At 39.4% G+C, this 23,956-nt stretch overlaps 1 protein-coding gene across 2 annotated transcripts in view; it reads right to left on the reverse strand.

Annotated features, from left to right (window-relative positions):
* Nucleotides 1-23,956, reverse strand: part of Prkg2 (protein kinase cGMP-dependent 2) — a 105,557-nt gene that overhangs the window by 59,253 nt on the left and 22,348 nt on the right. For both annotated transcript variants that reach the window (XM_060380989.1, XM_021658894.2), the window contains exons 3-6: nt 10,381-10,547; nt 7,762-7,875; nt 5,666-5,771; nt 2,739-2,802 (exon numbers count right to left, since the gene is read on the reverse strand). In XM_060380989.1, the coding sequence (XP_060236972.1) occupies nt 2,739-2,802; nt 5,666-5,771; nt 7,762-7,875; nt 10,381-10,547 (451 nt within the window). The remainder of the gene's footprint in view (nt 1-2,738; nt 2,803-5,665; nt 5,772-7,761; nt 7,876-10,380; nt 10,548-23,956) is intronic.

A 23,956-nucleotide genomic window follows, 5' to 3' on the forward strand; every position in this document is an offset into this window, starting at 1 on the left:
TATTTACATAACATAACTGAGATTTTAAAGAAAGCAAAACTTCCGTTACAGTGTGCCATTATTCCCGCTCATATTCTGGCCAGAATGTGAGCAGAGGCTTCTAAAAGATAGCTGCCTCCCAACTGAATGTTCTGGAAGACCCGAGTTCAAGAAAGCTGGTGCAAAATGGAACTAACAGAGCCATTGGTGTCGGAGTTCAGCAGTCTATGTCTCAAACACATAGGACCTGATAGGATCTGAATGAAAATGAGGATACAACTGCTCCATGGTATGGCTGAAGAGAAGGGTTTTATTATAGGTGTGAGAGAGTAGAGCCAGAGGCATCGGGAAGAGTCCAGAGCAAGGAGAAGCAGTAGGCTGAACATGACTGAACCAGGCATGAGAGGAGGTGGGGGGGAGAGTGAAAAAGGAAGAGAAAAAGGAAGGACAAGAAAGGGCCCCAGGAGCCAAGAACCGATGACCAGATGTGTGTGTGTGTGTGTGTGTGTGTGTGTGTGTGTGTGTGTGTGTGTGTGTGTGAAAGAGAGAGAGAGAGAGAGAGACAGAGACAGAGACAGAGAGAGACAGAGAGAGATTGAGAACAAAGAGAACAAGGACCTAAAGAGCCAGTTGCCTAAATAAGGAATGAGAAGCTGGGAGAAGGGAAGCCTGGCCCCTGACTGGAGAGGTTTAGGGTAAGGGGCCAGGGTGAGGTGAGAGAGAGGAGGAGCCACAGGTACTGAGCAAGCCTGATGGCCAGCATGCTTTGGTGTGCTAACAGACAGTACAGTTAGTCCTGAGTTTCTTTGGAACCTGACAGATTGCTGACTGGTACAGGGAACTCTGATCTCCTCCTCCCCACCTTTCTACTCACAGTCGAGCAAGCGCGCGTGCGCACACACACACGCACACGCACACACACACACACACACACACACACACACACTCACACACACCCAGCCCGCCCTACCAACCTCTAAGTAGCACTTCAAAAACACCTTCTGTTTTCTCAAAGCCTGTGGAGCTGAGTCTCGGGTGTGTGCCCTGAGAACTCAGTAGGTACTCTGTCCCAACTCCCTGCGCTGGGGGCCGGCTGTGGTAAGGATCTGCTGATGGGTCAGGAGTCAAGCTACACTGGCAAATTACATGCTTTTCTTAGAACTAAGATCCCATTACTCCCTTGCTAGTCACTTCCACATTTGAGAATTTTCACACATTCCAGAGACACCCTTGTGTGTCAGGTATGAATAAAGAGCCCTTTATAAATGATACCGCTGTCTGAAGATGTAATCAGGCTTTCCAAGGGTGTCTTAAAACATGAAGCTTACAATCTTGGGTTGTGTGCTAATTAATACTGGATTCAAGACCCATCTATGTATTCTGTGGCTGTTGCTTATGGCTGCTATAAATATGTCTAACTGACTGTTTTTAAGGACCCCAAGTTTTCATATTCACTGTCAGCATGGAATTCCCCTCTGATGAATCCACTCTGTTAGTAGTATATTAAAAACAGATTTCTTTGGTTAACAACAACAACAACAAAAATATGTATATATAGGGTTTCTCTGGCCTGAAAGGAAAAATACCCTAAGAAATGGGGATGAATTATTAATTTGTAACATCTGTGATTGGTTTGCATTACATTGGGGAAATCCCAAAGGAATACAGTGTACACAGGCGTGCTGAATCTGACTTTATATCTGAAGCCCCACAGGACAGGAGGTGAGGCATGGCATCCATATAGCCTGTTCTTGAGAAGCTATTTCATGGGTTCCATGGCTACACACAGAAACATTATTGGTGTCACTGAGGTGTAGAATAAAATGGTTCCTGCTTCTTTCCCAACACATAAGGGTTTACATTGTATGTTATGATTGACAGGGGCAGAAATCTGTCAACCATCAGATGGGTAGGGTTTTGGTTTTTTTGTTTTCTTTTTTATTTTTGAACTTTGTTCATATTGAAAGCAGCTCCATAGAAATTGATATTGCCATGTACTGCCTCTTAATTTTAGAAAAGTCATTTTGGTTTCAGTGAAAGGGACCCCCAAGAAACTGAGAGGGGCTATCTGCTTTGAATTGTAATCTCTGAAATCTGAAGAGGTTTTCATAAACTGCGCATCATTAAGAACCAAGGTGCGTTATAAAATCATTTTTCACAATAAGGCTTGAAGAGTCTTAAACTAGAATCAGCCATCTGGTGAATGCCAGGAATAAGCTTTTGAACCCTTTCCAATCTGCCATTTGCCTCTAGATATTGAAATAGGTAAAGTACCCAAGTACGGCCTCTTCAAATGTGTTTCCATGGCCCAGAGCGCTGAGCATAGAATTCTGCACGGTCTGGCTCCCAGGCCCCTCCCCCAAAGCACCAGCATGCCCTCTCTGTACCCTGCTTCCTAATTATGCCTCACTGACTCCTTTATATTGTGAAAACTCTGCAAGGGATTGTGATGTTAATTGAGGAAAATCAAATGCCTCTTGAGTAACGCAGATTAGTTGTATGAAATGTACTAAAAAGATTAAAATATGTAAATCAAATTTCACTTTACACATGCAAATCCAATTTCTTTCTGCACGTTCCAAGGCTACCTAGCCCTTTCTGGCCCCTTAACTCAATGTGTGCTGGCCTAAGATTTCTCACAATCGTACATGGCTCCTGGCCTCTATCATCTTTCCTCTTTACTCATTTAGAGTACTAAAAATATGACTAGAGCCTAAAATCTTTTAATGATACTTATTTTTTACTTTAAAATTTCTTACCACTTCCAAGCAGTCAATGATCTTGGTTAGTTTATCTTCAGGTAAATTCTTCAGCAAGGAAACACTTCAAAATTAAAAAGAGATCTTGAATTAATTAACCCTTTTTAATTAGAAATTTCTGATATAAATCCTGACCTTGTAGTCCAGGCTACCCCTGAACTCATGATCTTCCTGCTTTAGCCTTGTAAGCACCAAGGTTATAGGTACACACAAAACACAGATTTTACTTAATTATGTCTTGAAATATAGATGTATTCCTTACAGATTCTAAACTCTTACATTTGCACACTATCATAATGAAATGCCCTTCAGTTTTTCTAAAATAAGCACTCAGAACACTGAAAACACACTTCCAAATGCGGCCTACACCTGAGGAGAGGAGGAGCAGAGGTCTGTAATGACATCAGAGCACGCAGGCACTTGGGGAAAACCACCAACTTCATGGGTACATATTATTTGTTAAATTTATCTTAATTGAAATATATAAAATTGGACACAATTATAGGGTACTCGGCAATGTTTCTACGTATGTATGTATATATATATATATATATATATATATATATATTCTCAATGTTTAAATGTGGGTTGACACATATTCTCCAAGGATTTATCATTTTTTTATGGTAAAAACGTTCAGAATTCTTCCTTCCGGCTTTTTAAAATACACACTACATAGTTGTTGTGTATTGTCACCTTACAGTGCAATGTCACAGCTTCTTACTGCCATCCACCTCTAACTCAGCATTTTCCCATCGCTTTTCCTCTCACCATTTTAAGCATCTGGAAAGCACCTCTCTGCTGCCCGCTTCTATGACGCAAGGGCCTTTCTTAGAGCCTACATATGAATGAGATGATGCAGTGTCTGTCTATGCCTCACGCATTTCACTACACAGGACAGGCTCCACTCTGTGTCGTATCACCCCACACAATAAGCTTTAATCGTTTTCATGGTTGAACATCCTTCCATTACACACACATGTACCATATTTTTCTTATTCATTCATTCATGGACTGATGGTCAATTAAATTGTAATCCATTTCCTGGCTATTCTGGATGGTATCACAAAGACCACAGAGACCCAGATGTCTCCTCCAACATACTAATCTCATTTCCTTTGGATGTATTTCCTGGTAATCGGATTGTTAGAACCATGAAGTTCTGTGATTTACAAATATACTACAGGCCTTGTATATTGCATGACATACTTAAAAACTTAAATATAAAAAGAACTTATTATATATGATGAGACAAAGAAAACACCATTTCCTTAGAGTAGTACCTCCCTATGAAAACGGAAAAAGCAACAAACTTATGAAAGTGTTTTTTTTATTTTTTTTTCCTGATCCAGTGATCTATAAATAAGCCTGTCACCTGTGGGACTAGTGGCTAAACGGATGAGGAGCAATCTTAGTTTGCCTCCCCTCTGTGAGAACAGAGGTCCGGTTTATCCTGTTCACCACCAAACCCACAATATTTGGTGTCTAGAAATAAATATTTGTTGAATGAATAAATGAAATAACAAAAATAAGATCGGAGAAAAGGACTATGTGCTAGTTGATTCTCTGGGCTCCTTCAGCTCAAACAGGGTACATGAGGCTCCAAGGGGATTGCTGCCCTGTTTTTATTATGATGATGCAGGGTTTATCTCAGACAATCAACTACATCTTGTGGCCTGGTTTACGCCCTTTTCTTATCTCCTGCATAAGGGTGGCTTATTTACTCTAAATCTGACCTGTAACATTCAGCTGCAGAATTTTGAGATCACCTATATTTAGGTAGATCCTATCACATAACAGCTATGGTAGGTGATGCCTTGAGATGAGACACCTGCTTGTCATTATTGCAGCCCTTTGCCAGGAGGTGTTACCGTCTCCGGGAGGGCATGTCAGGGAGATGCTCTGTTCTGCTGATTGTTCCTGTGCTCCTGCAGTGCCTATGATCCCCGACTAAATGTTAGTAATGGACAGCCCAAATACATGGGCTTTCTAGGCTGGCTCTGGAAGGTCAAATTGCTGGGCTCTACATAGGAAAAAACTTGAAATTTACTTTTGGAAGTCATGTGATGCATAATTACAATTACCATCTAGCCGAAGTACAATTCATCTCAAAACACATCTCAAATTCAGAGGCTATCAAAACTCTCACAGAGGGTCCAAAACCAGAGAACATGAAGTGTGTGAGCTCTCAAAAACAGTTCTCTCCTCAAGCTGGCTTTTGAAATTCTATAGACAGTTGTTTCCCTGTAAATCAACTCCCGCATGATGCCAAGGTGCACGACATTTTACAAAATGAACTGTCCTAGTACCATGGCATCATGGCAAGTTAGTAACATTTTTGTCAAGCTGCTACAAATCATGGTTACTTAGAAGGCAGTTGTGGCTATGCAAATGAGGAAAGTAATGTCACCTCTAAAGCAAGGATAGTAAAATGAGCTAATATCTCAAGAGGGGCTGGTGAGATGTCTCCGGGTATAAAGGACCTTGAAGCATGCTTACAAAAAAAAAGGTAATAATAATGATGATGATGATGATGATGATGATAATAATAATAATAATAATAATAATAATAATAAATACTAGAAGAATTAGCCTTTGATGCACCCTCTCAGGTCATAAAAGTTTTCAAAGCCCAGTGAGAAAACTCGGGTAAATTTTCAGGTATTTTTGCATATTTTTCTTTAATAATATGGTTCCTTCAATACGAAAGTAAAGAACAGCAAGAAAATCATTCTGCTCACAAGCTAGTAGTAAGTAAATATAAGTTTTAGTCTCTGCTACCATTTTCTGCAAGGATGTTAGTTTTCTCCTTGCTTTAATAATATAGAAACCACTTAAGTGGGGGAAACTGTTAGCGAACCCGTTCTTCTGGCAAGGATCAGTCTGGGGACACACTGGCAATGCCTTCCCCACACGGTTGCTCTTACCTTCTGAGGAAGTTTCTGTACTGCTCATCCCTGGCTTGCGCCGTTCTCCTCATAATGTTCTGGAAAACCTCTCTGTCAAGTGCCCAAGTCTTAACGTTGGTAATAGCTTTTGAAAATTCAAGACAATAATACAACAGTGTTTAGCACCAGATGAAAAGAAAAACACTCCAAAGTGTTAAACAAGGAGCACATATAAATATATATATATATATATGTGTATATATATATATTGGAAATGGAAATACATGAGTATATATATATATACTTAATATATACTATATATATAGTATATATTTCATATGAAATACTATATTTCATATGAAATGTGATCTTTAAACATGAAAATGAAAGGAAGCAATGGAATAGTGGGTAATTTTATTCTACTTCAGCTTTGGAATCTACCAGGATTTGGAAGTGGATGGCAGAAAGTTTCTTTTCTGATTATACTTTGGGCAGGGTGATATTTAAATTAATTTGTTTGCAATTTCCAATTGAGCACCTTATCCACCACATACCACACACCACACGGGGTGGTCCTGAGTCATGCCAGCCAGCCCGCCACTGATCTAATGCTAAAGAGCTCATATGCAGACAAGCAGAAGTTTCTGTGATGTTTAGACGCTGCTGCCTAAGACCCAATACAGCCTAAGGATCTCTGCAGTTTCTTTTATATGAAATGACGTACAAATGATTTTAAAGCTAAAACAAACAAACAAAAAAACTGGGGTGGGGGATATTTTTATATGAAAGACATTAAAAGCAAGCATAATATCCGAAAAGAAAGGGAGCTGAATCTTCTAGAGAAAACAATGTCTAGATACTTTATGGTTGTAAGATTTTTAAAAGACTAGGCTAGATAAATGCTCAGTGGTTCAGAATGCTGTCGTGCTTGCAGGGGATCCAGGTTCCATTCCCAGTACCCACAGGGTAGCTCACCACTCTCCATTGCCCCAGTCCCAGGCGCTTGCACATCATACACATACCAGGCAAAAACATCCATACACATAAGGCAAAATAAATTACTCTAAAAATTCAAAAATAACAGTATTAGAAATATTTTAAAAACAAAATAAAAAGAATAACCATAACCTAAAGCTCACCAAGCTTCAGAGTCAAGTAGGGTCACTCACTCAACATCCTCCTCTAACAATGCACCCCCAGCCCAGCCTTTTCATCACGTTTGGAGGTGAGCCTCACAATTTGCATTTTCATTCAATGTCTCATTGAATGAAACACTATGTAACCCCATTCCTAAGGCTGAGAAACAACCTAAGTAGGTCTGAGGAAAATCCAAGCCTACTATAGGAAAGAACAAAAATGGGAATCAATTTAAGTATTACTCAAGAAGACATTTCTCCAAAACACATTCATGCTGATATTTATGTCACTTGTTTTGCTGACAACTCTGGTTTATAAGAATGTCAAAAACTAGAAAGCAAACATCCTGAATGAGTCAACGTCAACTGTCTATGTAATTAAAAAGTAAAGTAGCAATTAAACAAATGTGGATGCATTCAGCTTCATACCACATATCATATGCAGGTATCTGAGACCTTTTCTTTTTCAGTGCATGTATACATGTGTGTTTGCACAAGCTTTATGCAGGGGCATGTATACCCATATGGCTACATGTACATGTGTAAGTGAGCATGTTTGCATGTTTGCACGGTCAGAAGACAACCTTAGGTGCTATCCTCAAGAATGTCACCAACCTCCTTTGAGTCAGGTCGCTTACTGTACTCATGCTTACCATTTAGGCTAGACTGGATGGCACAAAGCCCAGGGATCTCCCTGTGTCTACCCCACCAGCAACAAGATTACGGGTGTTTTCCACACCCCTGGCACTTTACCTGGGTTCTGGAGATGATCTCTGGTCCTCAGGATGGCAAGGCCAGTGCTTTGCCTACCGAGCTATCCCCAGCCTAGGACTTGAATTGTTTCTATCTACGCTCCCACATAAATCTTTTTATTGCAACTGTGTTTTTATCAGCAAGAGCACATGGGGCAAAATGAGATGCAAATGCCACACGCTTCGTTTAGGAGACGACTTTGGATGGTTCTAATAGTGGTTCTGAGAGCAGCTTGTCTCCTCTTACCTTTCACAGAGGCAGTCCGTGTACAGTTGTACAGAATCGCCAGTTCCCCAAATGTGGTCCACATCGGTATAGATGACAGCAATTTCTCTCCTTGGGTCACCTCCAGTCTACCCTCTATCCAGCAGAATTTAAGAAAAACACAAATCATCAAAATATACCTGGCTCCACAAAGAAAAAATATATATATAAGCAGAAAGCATACAAAGCATTCAGTTAAGCCACTTAGGAATCTGATTACAACAGCGCGGTTAAAGATCAGGCCTGAAACCAGATCTGCCAAGTAGTGTGTAGAGAGTCCATCGTGGAAGGAGATAATGTATTTCATCACTTATCATGAGAATTAAGTAAGTTAGCAGAGGTAGGGAACTTAGAGCGATATTTAGTATAGGCTAAATGTTCTGTAAGCCTTATTAATATTCATTCTGCCCTATGAAAAATGTGCTACATGAAACCATTTCCCCCTTACTAGGAACCCAGCAATCAGAGTGTGTCTTGAAAACACAGTCCAGCTGCTCCAGTGAGGGAAGGAAACTTCTCAGAGCTGTGATGCCTTGGTGCTGAACCTCCCATTCTCATGTATGTCTATACACCTGCACAAAGCTGAGGCAGAGAAAACAGAGCACTGTGCAATCTTTCCAAGGCTGTTTTGCCCAGTAAACCTTCTTTTCTTTCCTCTTTAAGCAAAACTTTATCTAAAAATACTTACTTTTCTAAAGGAAGAAACCTGGGGGAAGCCTTTGTTTCTCCTGCTCCCAACTAGCTCGGGTCACTATATTATCACCCAATCCAACAAGTCCAATATGAGAATCAACATTGCACCAGGAAGAAAAAAAAATTCCTATCTTTTGGTTCTAAATTCCACAGATTAGACATGCAGTTTAGTAATTTCTTATCGCAGCCGATTCTAACTTCATCAAACCTACTTCGTGCTGCTATTCAGTTGATACTCTGGATCTTAACACACATCAAGGTGCTTTTCTTAATTGGTTATGGCTCCTGGGAATTGAGTAACGCTGAAGAATCATATGGAATATCAAGTGTTTAAGCTAACCATGCTGTACTATTTGCTCTTCGTGTTGTATCTTATAAAGAAGGGAGTTTTAATTATCAAATTAATTTTCTCGGGGCAGATAATTAAGCCAGGCATTCAGTCCTTAGATCCACCGTGATTAATTCAAATAAGAAACCACCCAATCTTCCATGTATGCTGTATGCCTGCTCTCGATAGCTGTGACATTGCTGACACCTGTCTAGTCTCTTCTCTCCACAAGCCTTTCCTCAGAAATCACTGGCAAGAACAAGCTGGGGCTGGCATGCGTTTCTTGTCCTCTCTCAGCAGGTTCCATAAATATTGCTTGACTTAATGACCTGTCTTCTCTTGCCAGAATGCTCCTGTGATGCTAGAATTGATGTGATATGGCCAAGAAAAAGTTGTCAGAAGAAAGTATTACTGTGGGTCATCTATCCCTGTGAAAATCGAAGGCTGACTAAATAGAGACTGTAACTCACCACCAGAACAGAATAATTGCTCAGGAGTGACAGAACCATTTCGAGGTTGCCTTTAAAGATTATATGACAAATAATACACAAATAATTATAAAAACTGATAGGCCTCTAGAATCAAAATATGAAGGAACAATCCTTGGTGTGTTATGAACAGGAAAATGCCAGTGCATTAATGTTCTTAGAGAAGCTACTTCCAAGGCCTCTCTAAGGAAACAGGAAAAGCAATATTGCTTGAGTGCTTAGATTGATCGGGAACCATATTGGGAAGGCAGAAGTTCACAGCATCAATCAGAATACCGTACTACCTGGGTAAGAAAGTTTAATTTTCTGTCCTAAGACTGAAAAAGTTGAAGCAATTCAGAATTTTACAGGACATTCAATAACCCCAATCCCTATCCAAGCAATTTCTTGCTTCATAAAGAAGCAATTTAAAATTAGCACTCACTTAAAAATTCCTAGTGGCTCTGTTACTATCTCCCAAGCATGTGTGTTCAAGTGACCATAAACAATGGAAACTGTAATGGCTCTAAAAACAGCAGTTTAATAGATGCGGCATCTGATTTGATTTGTTTATTACAAAGAAACCTAAGTTATCCTTTTAAATTATTGGGCTAAAATCAAAGTGATTTCCAAAACCACAAAAATAAATTCTCCTTGGTACCCTTGTCTAAAGTGTCAACATGACTACACTTTGAACAAAAACCTTCCAGTAAGCAGCCCTGTGACTCAAAGTGTGGGGCTTTGAATGAGAGATCTTGTCTGTACTCTACACACTTACCACTGCGGAGCAGTGATTTAGCAGTGGGTGTGTGATTTAACCTCTGGAGGACATTGCAGTAGCTGTGCTTGCTGTTCTAGCATAGGTGAGAGATGAAACGGGAGCTCTCTATCAAGAGCTCTCTATCAGTGGGAGACAAGGCACACCCTACACATGCCTTATACACTAGCCAGTCACATCACAGCACCAACATCCTGAGTTAATGCACAAAGTCAGTCTGTTTGTTTTCTACAAATAGGGCGAGTTGGCTTTGTTTTATGAATGTTTGCAAAAAGGCAAAAATAAAACCATTCCATATGCGAACTCCCCCTCCAAATAAAATCTGTGAAACTCACCTGCCAGCACAAAGATGTGGTTTCCTGGTTCCCCTTGCTTAATGATGTAACTGCCCTGTTGATAATTTCTCCCGTACATGCACTCTACCATGTCTTTGATCTGCTGGGCATCCAATCTCTTCAGAAACTGGTTCTTATTGAGAGCATCCGTAATGAGCTTTTTCTCACTGTTGTACAGGAACAGAAAATGAATGGTCATTGCAACTAATAAAAAGCAGGAATGATTCTGTTCGTTCTGGGTTTTTGGTATTATGACCTGCAGATCTGCACGCTTATAATTTTTTTGTAAGGATATATTTGTTTCCTGGTCTTTCCTAAAACTTCACAGATATAATCACCATACATTCTGTGTCAAACTCTTAAAAATTCTTGAAAATTTTCTGGTAGTTATTATGATATTAACTATCATTTATAACCCCATCTCTCAAAGGAAAAATTCTCATGCCATGCAATTGTCACATTGAAGCCGATCTGGAAAATAGAAAGAAGTTGTGTTTGTGAGGCTACAAAGCAGTATCCCTTCATCGATACATACATACATTTCTTTGTTGATGCACTTATTACATGCATAATACCAGGGGTAATGTTCTTTTATATCTTATTTAGTACTATATTCTTCAAGATAGTTATTTGCCAGCGTTGCTTTTTTTCTTTTCTTTTTATTAATTACAGTTTATTCACTTTGTATCCCAGCTGTAGCCCCCTCTCCCATCCCCTCCCAATACTACCCTCCCTCCCTCTTCTTCTCCTATGCCCCTCCCACAGTCCAATGATAGGGGAGGTCCCCTTCCATCTGACCGTAATCTATCAGGTCTCATCAGGACTGGCTTTATTGTCTTCCTTTGTGGACTGATAAGGCTGCTCCCCCCTCAGGTGTAGGTGATCAAAGAGCCAGCCCATGAGTTCATGACAGACAGTCCCCATTCCTATTACTGGTAAACCCTATTACTGAGTTTTTTATTTTAGCCATTCTGATGGGTGTCAGGTGAAATCTCAGTGTCATTTTGATTTGCATTTCCCTGATGACTAAGGATGTTGAGCATTTCTTTGTTTCTCTGCCATTTGATGTTCCTCTATTGATAATTCTGTTTAGCTCTGTGCCCCATTTTTTAATTGGATTACTTGATTTGTTGCTGTTTAACTTCTTAAGTTCTTTATATTTACTGGATATTAGCCCTCTGTCAGATAAAGGATTGGTGGATCCTTTCTCAATCTGTAGGCTGTCGTTTTGTTCTGATGACAGTATCCTTTGCTTTACAGAAGCTTTTCAGTTTCATGAGGTCCCATTTATTGATTGTTGCTCTTAGAGCCTGTGCTGATGGTGTTCTGTTCAGAAAGTTGTCTCCTGTGCCAATGAGTTCTAGGCTCTTCCCTACTTTTTCTTCTAACAAGTTTAATGTGTCCATTTTTATATTGAGGTCTTTGATCCACTTGGATTTTGGTTTTGTGTAGGGTGATAAATATGGGTCTATTTGCATTTTTCTGGCACTACTTTTATCTCTATTTTATTTATGTTTCTTAATCCTCTTTCTCTCTTCTCCACCCCAATGCCTTCCAATGCTCTAATACCTGGTAGGAGGGAAAAATGGTTAGTGGGGAGAAGGGAAGTAGTTTTCTTAACTACTTCCTGTGGCCGGTTTCTTGGGGCAAGTTCAGTCTTTGTTTCAGGATATCTCCAACTTCTCATCCAACTGTAGAAAGAGCAACCAGGAGATAGCAGGGGTGGCCATTGCAGCCTCTCCTTTCTCTGCGCCCTCTTAACACTCTCTGAGCCCTGGCCCTTACTCTGAGAGTAAGGACTCTGAGAGTCCTCAGATTTAAACTATCTGCAGCTGGCAAAGCGCCCCTCCCCCTTGCAGAGCACACATGGATTAAAACAAGAACATGTCTACAAATCATGAACCAAAAGCTCCATTACAGTTACTGTCCCTATGTTTTACAAAGAAGCAGAATAAGAGGTAGGAAGAAATTTCCTCCCCGTAGACTTTAAGTCTGAACCTGTGAATCTCCCCCGTATGCGTATGCCGTTTCCACCCCAACCCACTACCTTCTGAGGACAAAGGCTTGCTCTTTAGGTTTGATTGCTCCTTAGGTTGGATTGACATGGGGTGGGGGTGGGAGTCAGGCTTTGCTTAGACTAGACAGAAACTTGTTTCCTTCCCTGCTCAAATTAAAGTCTTACTTATTGACAATCCTAGAATGCCTTCTGTTGGAAAAGAAGCGACTCAGAATAGTTACTCAATTGCCATGTGTTTCAAATGTTCTAATTAACATACACTGTCGTGGATGTTATAAAGTCGAGCAGGAGGAAAAGCTGCTTCATGAGCTGTCGGAATTTTTACATAATCTGTTCGCTGTCAGTGTGATTTTTTTTTTAAATGGCCTTTTTCTTTTCTTGTATCACTCATTCAAATGCCCTTTAACAGCAGTTTGGTTTTTTGTTTATTGTTTTTTTTTCATATTTGGAAACAGTGACCTTTTCTTACACAGATGATTCTCAAACTAAGACTTCCTGAAATTAGTAACTTCCCTCACTTCTCCACCCTCAGAGCCATCCAAACCCAGTGGCCACCTTAAGAACTCCATTCTCTTTCATCTAAACTACCACAGAATTTTGTCAAAACTATTTTAAGTATTAAAAAATTACTTGTATGTGTCACATATAAAAGCATCAGAATGGCTATTCCAAATGTAGATAAGGTCACTGAAATGTATAGAGTTTGGATCTGGGTGAGTGTTTGCTTGAGTGTGTACTTTATTCTAGCTGCATGATGCTTTTATATGTGACACATACAAGTAATTTTTTAATACTTAAAATAGTTTTGACAAAATTCTGTGGTAGTTTGGATGGCTCTGAGGGTGGAGAAGGTACCTTAAGGAGGAAAGGCTTAAGAGCTCATCTGTTTCCTTCAAGCATTGATGAGGTCATGAGGGAAGTTACTAATTTCAGGAAGTCTTAGTTTGAGAATCATCTGTTTAAGAAAAGTTCACTAGTTTCCAAATAGTGCTTCAATTAGGGCTTCATGGCTTCAATAGCAATGACATCTCTATGCATTTATCCATCATGACAAACCATGTCAGAGTTGAAACTAAAGAAACAGTTTTATTGCCTCTTTCATGGATCATGTGTCCTTCATCTGCATTCTATTCTTCCTCATCAACTAATACAACCCTTCCTAGTTTTTCTTCCTAAGTGCTTTACTGTAGCCATCCATATATTTGTTTATATATATGCATGCATACACTATAGGCTGAAATCCATGGATGACAGAGAATATGTAAGTTATTTTTCTCTTGGGGATAGCCTTTCTATTATATACATCATATCCTTCCACTTCCTACAAACTTTGTGATTTAATCTTTCTTTAAAGCTCAAGACTAGTCTAACATATGTTTTACATATATATATGTATATATATATAACATGTTAATATATATGTACCAATTTTTCATTATCCATTTATTTGTTGATTCCATATGTGCTGATTCTCTTTACAAAAGAATCACTGTTGCCCTTTTTATTTTCAACAATGACACCACAGTTTCAGAATAAATTATAGTTCTGGACAAAGTTAACAACATCTTTTTCTGAGATCTCAGCTTCTTGGGACCTTTCCTTGCAGGCCATCCTGAACTACATTATGAAACCAATCTTGCTAGAAAAAAAAAAAAAGTGGATGTTCCACTTTGGTCCAAGTTCTCCTTTATCTACTAACAAAAATTTCCCTTAGCTGATATAGAATGAGAACATACTTTTTGTTTGGCAACCATTTTGGCTCAAGAACTAGATGTTAAAATATCCCAAACCCTCATGCATCAGTGGATTCTCCATGCCTGTGTGGTATTTCCATTATTGTTTCTTCAGTACACACACACCCCACTTCCCCAACATGTAAACATGTCCTGAGTTTAAGAAAATTTAAAAATCCTCAAACTGTACCTTAAAAGTTCAACGAAAAGCCCCTTCAGGGTCCAAAGTGGGTTCACAGGAAGCTTTCTTTCTACTCCCAAGATACTTGTATTCATGCCAACTACATGGGACATTTTTTTTTCAAACACACAGGACACATACAGCAGCCACTGAGATTACAGAAAGAATACAGAGATGACTCATTTGTTAAACTATTTGCTGTGCAAAATATAAGGAGTTCAGATCCTACCGACTATGTAAAAGCCAGGTGGGGTGGCATTATGTTTTAAACCAGCATACAGGGGGCAGAGACAGGCAGAATTCCCCCCCTGTAGCTCCTTGGTCAGCCAGCCTAAATGAATTGATAAGCTTCAGGTTGGGAAGAAACCCTATCTCTAAATAAAAAAGTAATAGAAGTGGAAAGTCACTGGGTAAAACACCTAACCCTGACTTCTGATTCCTGTTTGTACATGCACATACAAACACACACACAAAGAGACATCACACAGGCTTGCAGATATAGATACCTCAGTTCAAATGACAAACTATGACACAGAGCTAAACAGAGAATTCTCTGTAGAGGAATATAGAATGGCAGAGAAACACTTAAAGAGATGCTCAACATCTTTAGCCATCCAGGAGATGCAAATCAAAACAACACTGAGATTTCACCTGACACCCATCAGAATGGCCAAGATCGAAAACTCAAGTGACAACACATGCTGGAGAGGTTGTGGAGAAAGGAGAACCCTCCTCCATTGCTGGTGGGAATGTAAACTTGTACAACCACTCTGGAAATCAATCTGGTGCTTTCTCAGACAATTAGGAATAGTGCTTCCTCAAGATCCAGCTATACCACTCCTAGGCACACACCAAAATTTGCTCAAGTACACAACAAGGACATTTGCTCAACCATGTTTGTAGCAGCTTTATTTGTAATAGCCAGAACCTAGAAACAGCCCAGATATCCATCAACAGAGAAATGGATACAGAAATTGTGGTATTTTTACACAATGGAATACTACTCAGCAATCAAAAACGAGGAAATCATTAAATTTGCAGGCAAATGGTTGGATCTAGAAAAGGTCATTCTGAGTGAGGTATCCCAGAAGGAGAAAGACGCATATGGTATATACTCACTTATAAGTGGGTACTAGACCTATAAGATAGGATAAACATACTGAAATCTGTACAACTAAAGAAGGTAAACAAGAAAGAGGACCCGGGGTAAGATGATCAATCCTTACTTAGAAAGACAAATGGGATGGGCATTGGATGTAGGAGAAAACAAGTAACAGGACAGGAGCCTACCACAGAGGGCCTCTGAAAGACTCTAAGGAACATGTATGGATATAACCTAGAACCTCTGCTCGGTTGTAGCCCATGGTAGCTCAGTAACCAATTGGTTTTTAACCCTAGTATGGGGAACAGGTTCTATTTCTGACATGAACTCAGTGGCAGGCTCTTAGACCTCCCCACCCCTCAAGGGAGGAGCAGTCCTGCTAGGCCACAGAGGAGGACTTTGCAGCCAGTCCTGAAGATACCTGATAAAACAAGGTCAGATATAAGGGGATGAGGTCCTCCCCAATCCGTGGACTTGGAAAGGGCCAGGGAGATGAGGGAGAGAGGGTGAGATTGGGAGGGAATGAGGCAGTGGGATACAGCATTAATAAAATGTGACTAATAATAAAAATTTTAAAAAAACGAAACAAAAAGAATAAACAGCCTGACAAACTTGAAAGAAAGAAAGAAAGAAAGAAAGAAAGAAAGAAAGAAAGAAAGAAAGAAAGAAAGAAAGCAGCAAGAGGCACCTAACCTTCAAATGACCTACAACAGGACTAATTTACTCCTCAGCAGGAATAATGGAAGCCAGAACACAATAGAAAATCTCCAAAGTGCTCCACAGAGCCCATTTCAATATCTTTACCCTGAAAACAGCCTCCAGAAGTGAAAGCAAAATGAACACATTTTCGAAATATTTTTCCATTGGCTGTAACAGACTTGTAATAGTGGATAGTTTCAGATACAAGGGACATGATTCCAGATGAGAACCAGCAGATGATAGAGAGAAGAAAGAGCAGCAGGGGAGTAAATATGCAGATGACTAAAGGAGAGCTGTTTTTATAAGAGAGTGATACTTTGTGGATCACTAAATACATGAAAACTAAACAGGCAAGTCACGAAGGAGGCAGAGAATAAGCAGGTTAACATAGCAGTGGGTCCAGAAACTGATAAAAGCCTAATGTGACATGTTCGTAAATTATTGAGGCATGCTATGATTTAGAGCACTTCCTACAAGACTAATCAGAGAATGTTGAAATAAAATGCTAAAACAATGCTATAAAATATATTGTTAATTGACACAAGAAAATGACAAGATAGGATAGCAGGTTAACAAACAGTACCATATTAGGTTTAAGCCAATTATTGCATATTTTCATAAAGTACCAGTAGCCAATATTTCAATGAGAAGACAGGATTATCGAACTTATATCAAAGCAAAACATCAGGCATGCTATACATAAAAAAAAAAATCCTTAAAGATGATGGAATTGAAAATGTAAAAATACATGATAGGTCTATACCAGTTAAGGAGAATTGGTGCTTTTTATGATAGCATCAGGAATCAGTCAATATGCTAAGTAGGCATTCACCTAGAAAGACTATATCAAAAGGATATAAAACGACAACAAAATTCAAAACAGAAGTTGACAAAACTTCCACAATAATATTCAGATATTTTAAGACACCTCTCTAAATAACAGAGCAAGTATACACAGTAGGCAGAAGCCATATCTAAACCATTGATCAACATTTGTTTAAACCTAGATTGAGTTGATATTTTAACAGTCTGCATTCAAATGCACATCCTTTTATGTACCTCAACTGGCATGAAAACTGATCGCTTGTTAAACCATCGAAAAATCACAAAGCCTCAACACATTTCAAAAGACTGAAATAATAAAGCAGCTTCTTCAAATTCTGTAGAGTACATAGAAATTAAAAACCAAAAAGCCACAGAATCCTCACATGCATGGAGACTTAAGCAGCACATTTTAAATATGCCACTGATACGATGCTAGATCAAAAGGAATCTAGTTAAAATGAAGCTTCGATGAAAGCATTCATACTTAAGTAGGTATAAAATAGAAAAAAATAGAGATTATAAGTGAATGGCTTCCACCTCAAAAAGCTAAAAGAAAAGCATGCAACTGCCTGCCAGTAATCCCATCATTTGGGAGGCTGAGACAGGAGAAGATCCATTTCAAGCAAGCCAGTATTACAAAGTGAGAGCGGCGCCTAAGGCTTGCACACACAACAGCAATAAGAAGAGGAAGGGGGAGGGAGAAGTAGAGAGGGAAGGAAGGAGTGAAAGAAAATATCCAGTGAAGGGAGTCAATAGCCCAATATAAAACATCTGTTGTGAGTCAACCAACCTAGATCCATGGGGCTTACAGAGACAGAAGCACCAACCAAAGAATATACAAGGACTGGATGTATGCCCCATATACATATGTAACTGAGGGGCAGTTTGATCTTCATTGGGTACCCAAGTAAGTTGAGCAGCTGCTAGCCAGGACATGAACTCTGTTGCCCACTTTTGATTACTATGCCCTAGCCGGCTGTCTTCCTGGCCATAGTGGATGACCTCAACCCTGGTGCAATTTGATTTGCTGGAGTGAGTTGGTGGTGGTGGTGGTGGCGGCTCCCGTTTTCTGAGGACAAAGGGAAGGAGGATAGAGTGAAGAGGATGGGAGGGAGGGACTGAGAGGGGAAGAGGAAGGGGGCTCCGATCAGGATGTAAAGTAAATACATAAATTAAAAATAAATTTTTAAAAAGAATAAAAAATAAACATCTGTTGTTAGACTAATGAACAGGTGACTTGCTGACTTTCTGACAAGCATGTGGCCACAGGGGAGACGTTACTAACCCTGGAATTGAGGACCACTGCTTCCTGTACTGCAGGCATGAGAAAAGTAAGCAAATAATGTGCAGATCCACTTGGACACTTCATACGAAATAACAATCTTAAAAGTGCCTAAAATAATAGATAACAATCTGATTATAAAGAAACAGGATATAAAATAAAAAACTATCTCCTCAAAGTTCTTGATTCCAACAACTACCATTAAAATTCCCAGACATTTGAGGAGAGGATAATTTTATCATACAGTTTTTTTTTTCCAGAAAATAGGAAATAGATTCTTTACCCAATTCATTTTAGGGCCAGAGAGTCTGATGTAAAAATAATATTAATAACCCAAGAAAAAAGGCTAATTGTTTCTAAAAAACATAAATAAATACTGAACTTGAAAAGTTATGAATGTAGTTACTGTGGTGGCAATGCCTGTAAACCCAGTACTCAAGAGGCTGAGTCAGAAAGGCAGGTTTGAGGCCAGCAGGAGCTACAGAGGAGACTCTGTCTCAAGAAAATTAAAGCAATTAGCCACATAAAAAAACAACAACAAAGGAACAAACAAACAAAACAAATAAAAAAAAACCAGCAACTCAAAAGCGGCTTAAAAAAAGAGGAGTTGATAAAATTAAACACCTGTAATCGTTTTTTAAATTTAAAACATACTGAGAGGCAAAGCCCAAAGACATTCAGTAAACCGAGGGGCCTGGAAGCATCGTCCAGACAACAGGAAACATTGTTTTAGACACTGGCGCTTTGGGGGATTGCTCCAAAGGCCAGGAAACATTGTATTAGACAGTGGAGGTTGAAAGTTTATTCCACACTTTAGTTAGGAATGGGACACTAAAGACCAACATGAACTGGACTTTAGTAAATTCAATAAGGTCCTTAAAACAGACAAACAAAAAGAGACCATAAGAGAGGTAGACATAGAAAGCAAAGAAAGTAAACTGTCACTCTTTCCAAAAGACATAGCTGTGGTTATGAAAAACTCAAAAGAAAACGATGAAAAACCCTCAAAATTAGCAAAACTTTTAACAGTCTCTGGATTCATACAAAACCAAGGTACAAATTCAATTATATTTCCATTTCCCACGAATATTCAAACAATTAAAAGTTAAAATTGTAAATGGCATCATTGAAGACAGAACTTAAATCACCAGAGAGTAGGATAATGTCCAACAAAGAAAGACCATTGAAACCACTACATATTATCAAGGGAAATAAAAGAGCACCCAGGCCACAGAAGGAGGGCTAACTGCAGAGTTTCTCCTTCCTCCCCTCCAAATCCAACTCCCCAGCCTCACTTCCCCAGTGTCACCTGAGTAGCAGACGATATATTGTAGCCTCTCCTCCTTCTCTGGCCCTGTCTCCATTGGATCACACAGGCCTTTCCCTCCAATCCTGCTTTTTCCCACTCATTGCTTTATCGCAGCCCCCAAATCCAGCAGGCACTCCCTAGAAACCCACCAGCCAAGCCTGCCTGAAAAGCAGGTAGACCAGGGAAGCAGGTAGGCAAGCTTTGGATCTTCACCCTCCATCCTCTCCTCCATGCCCAATCCCAGTCTCATGCCCACCTCTGTAGAAGACTACGTGGTATGATCTTTCTTTACTCTCTGCTCAAATTCCCAGGGGACTGAACAGATTGTGATGAGACACCCTGCTTTCCTCCCTCCTGTGGATCCCCTCAGAGTCCCCCATCCAATCCCCATCCCTAAGTATCAGTTCCTAATACCTGGAAACACATTTTCCCCAGAAACCCCAGTGGTCACACTGATCAGGATCCCAGAAGAATTTCCATACCAGGCAACATTCATACCCTCCTAAGAACTAAAGGGGGCAAACAATTCAAGGAACACCCACTTAACAAGATAAGATCAGATATCAGAATCATAATCATCTCGAACACATATGCCTAGATATGTATAGGCATAACAACACAACCAATAACAGCCAGGACACTGTCTCTCCAATAGAGCCATAACCCTACTACAGTAGGCACTGAGAAATGCAACAGAGTCGAAGCACAAGACAAAAACTTTAAAATAGCCTTTATGAGTATGATAAAGACCCTTAAAGACTTAGTGAATAAATCCTTGAAAGACATTTATGAAAACACAAACAGTTGAAATAATGAATAAAACAGTTTAAGACCTGGAAGTGAAAATAGAATCAATAAAAGAAACCCAAAACTGAGGGAAACCTAGAAATGAAAACTTGAGGAACTGGAAACAGAAATCTCAGAGGCAATTGTCACCAACAGAATACAAGAGATGGAAGAAACAATCTCAGGCACTGAGGATAAAACAGAAAAGAAAAAAAAAGAAAAGAGAAGAAAGAAAAGAAAAGAAACAACAGATACCTCAGTAAAAGAAAATGTTAAATCAAAACAAAACAAAAAAAATTAGCACATGATATCTAGGAAATCTGGGACACTATGGAAAGACCAAATCTAAGTAGAATTGGAATAGAGGAAAGAGAAAAAACCCAGGTCAAAGGCACAGAAAATATTTTCAACAAAATCATAGAAGAAAATTTTCCTAAAGAAGGAAGTGCCTATCAAGATACAAGAGGCACATACAACACCAAATATACTGGACCAAAAAGAAATTCCCTGGGCACATAGTAATCAAAACACTACAACGATAGAACAAAGAATGAAATTGGAGAAGAAATCAGAAAGATAGAAAGATCTACCATGCTCATGGATCTGTAGTTTCAATACAGTAAAAGTGACCATCTTACCAAAAGCAATGTACAGATTCAACAGAATACCCATCAAAATCTCAACACTCTCCTTCAGCTACTTCAAAGGACAATTTTCAGCTTCAAATAGAAACACAAAAATCCCACAATACCTAAAACGATACTGAATACGAACAGAGCTGCTGGAGGTATCACCATCCCTGACCTCAAGCTGTCCTGCAGAGCTATAGTGATAAAAAAAAAAAAAAGCATGGTACTGGCTCAAAAACAGACATGTGGATCAACATAATCAAACTGAAGATCCAGACATAGATCCACACACCTATGGACACCTGACTTTTTATTTTTAAAAAGCCAGATATGCATAACGGAAAAAAGATAGAATCTTCGACAAATGGTGCCCATAAAACCGAATGGTTGCAAGTAGAAGAATCCAAATAGATCCATTCTTATCACCTTGCACAAAACTCGACTCCAAATGGATTGACGACCTCAACATAACACCAGATACACTAAAAAAGGAAGTGGTTAATAGTCTTGAAGTTGTCAGCACAGGAAAAGACTTCCTGCTCAGAACACTGATAGCACAGACACTCAGATCAACAGTTAATATATGTGACCTCATGAAAATGCACAGCAAAGAACAGTGTCATTGAGACAGAGAAGCAGCCCAGAGAATGGGAAAAGATTTTAACCCTCTACACATCCAATAGAGGGCAATAGATATCAAGAAAACAAATAACCCAATTAAAATAAGGGGCACAAATCTAAAAAACAGAATTCTCAAAAGAGGAAACTCAAATGTCTGAGTCATCAGGTAAATGCAAATAAAACTACTCTGAGATTTCATCTTACACCCATCAGAATGGCTAAGATGAAGAAGACAAGGAGCAGCTCACGCTGGCGAGGATGTGAGGAGCATTCAACCACTGCTGGTGGGAATACAAACTTGTGCGGACAGTATGGAAATCAGCACGGTGCTCCTCGGAAGGCTGGGACTCAATCTACCTTGAGAGCCAGCTAGGCCACTCCTGGGCATAGACCTAAAGGAGGCTTCATCCTACCACAAGGGCACGTGCTCAGCCGTGTTCACTGTTACTCTAGTCATGATAGCCAGAAACTGGAAATCACCTAGCTGTCCCTCAGCAGAGGAACATGGATGAAGAAAGTGTGATACATTTACACAGTGGAGTGTTATTCAGTAGGTATATATATATATATATATATATATATATATATATATATATAACATCACAAAATTTTCCAACAAATGATTGAACTAGAAAGAAAATCACCCATTATTGAGAGTGTATGATATGCATATGTAAATGCACGAACACCCCCCATATCCTGCATCACCCATTTGGAGGTCAGAGGAGAATTTTATGTAATTGGCTCTCTTTCTCTACCTTTATATTGGTTCAAGGGATCAAATTCAAGTCAACAGGCATTATCTCTCTGGCCCCCTAAAATGAAATTTTTAATGTTGTAAAATATATTCTAATTAATAAAATTCTAATTATTTTTTGTTTTTGAAAATTGAGAAGCTGATTCTGAAGTTCTTATAGTTATAGAAGACCAAACGACAGTCTCAGAAAATTGAAAAAAAAAAAAAAAAGAAACATTCTGTAAAGGATTACTATAAAGCAAAACTACTAACATGTTAGTGGTATGAGGATGAACAAAAAGACCCTTGGTATAAAATGCAAAGTCCAGAAATCAGCCTAGATGTGTGGAAGTACATGGGAGGGTAGGAAAGCTTTAACATGGTGCTATGATGGACTAAAACAGACACTAATGGAAAGTATATCAGAAAATGCTCATCAGTTTTAGCTGGGAAAGAGCAGCACACTGAAGCTGCAATGGAACATGACGACATAGTCACCAGAATGAGTGAGATGAAGATTGCTAATGTTCCCAAATACTGCAGAGAACGCGAAGGAAGGATATACATTTACATTGCTGGTGGGAGTAGCAGTTTGTTCAGCCACTTTGGTAAACTGGCAAAGTATGCTAAATTTCAATTTAGAAATATCATACTGCCAAGCTATTCATTTCCCTGTTCATAGCCACCAAATGTCACACATTCATGCTGAACATACGCATTAAACACCAGAAACACCAAATGTCGAGCACAGGGTTTGGTCAGTTCCGTGGAGTTGTGCGATAAACACTACGTAGTAATGATAATTCTTTAATCACCACCATTTAAAGCATAAATGAGTTTTTCTATATAAAGATAAAAGTTTGGTGTCTGTGGAGTTGTGACCTATAACTCCATTAAAGTGGGCTGTTAAAACATGTAAAAATAAATGTATGGTAATAGTACAGAGAATAACTTTGAGGCAGATAACAGATAAAAACTGGGAGATGGACAAGGAGCTTCTGAGGCTCTAATAATGTTCTATTCTCAAGTAATGGTTGATGGTTGCATAGACGTATTCCCTTTATTAGTGAGAAATCTGTCTGTGTGTATTATGAGAGTGCACAAAATGTAGGGTCGGGCATCAACTTTGCTTGTCTTCTTCCATCATTCTCCACATTATTATTTTTTTCAGGCAGAGACTCTCACAGAACCTAGAGCGTCCCAGTTACCTAAACTGGCTAGCAGAGAAGATCCTGGTGGCCCTCCTGTCTTCATCTCCCAGGGTTGGGATTACAGGCACATCTTACCACACCTGGCTGTTATGTGGGTACTAGGGATCTGAACTCATGTCCTCATGATTGCCTGGCAAGTACTTTAGCCACTGAACCATCCCCTCAGAACCACTACTGCACCCAAATTATTTTAAAATGTATGTGGCTCAGGAGCTAGAAAATGCTAGCCTCAAATCTCAGCTCTGTGATTTCCCAGCTTCACAACCTTGGACCAGCTACTGGACCTTCTGAATTGTGGATTCCTTGGCTGTGGTTAGGGCCTGGCATCCACACCTACTCCTAAGGCATAGTCTGAACATTAATTCTGACAACATGGCAGCAAATCTTTGATGCATGGCAACACCAGCAGTTGGCAACTGGAGTCATCATAGTATGCTTTTCTGAA

This window comes from Meriones unguiculatus, chromosome 3 (assembly GCF_030254825.1).
Source record: "Meriones unguiculatus strain TT.TT164.6M chromosome 3, Bangor_MerUng_6.1, whole genome shotgun sequence".
NCBI classification, from domain to species: Eukaryota; Metazoa; Chordata; class Mammalia; order Rodentia; family Muridae; genus Meriones; species Meriones unguiculatus.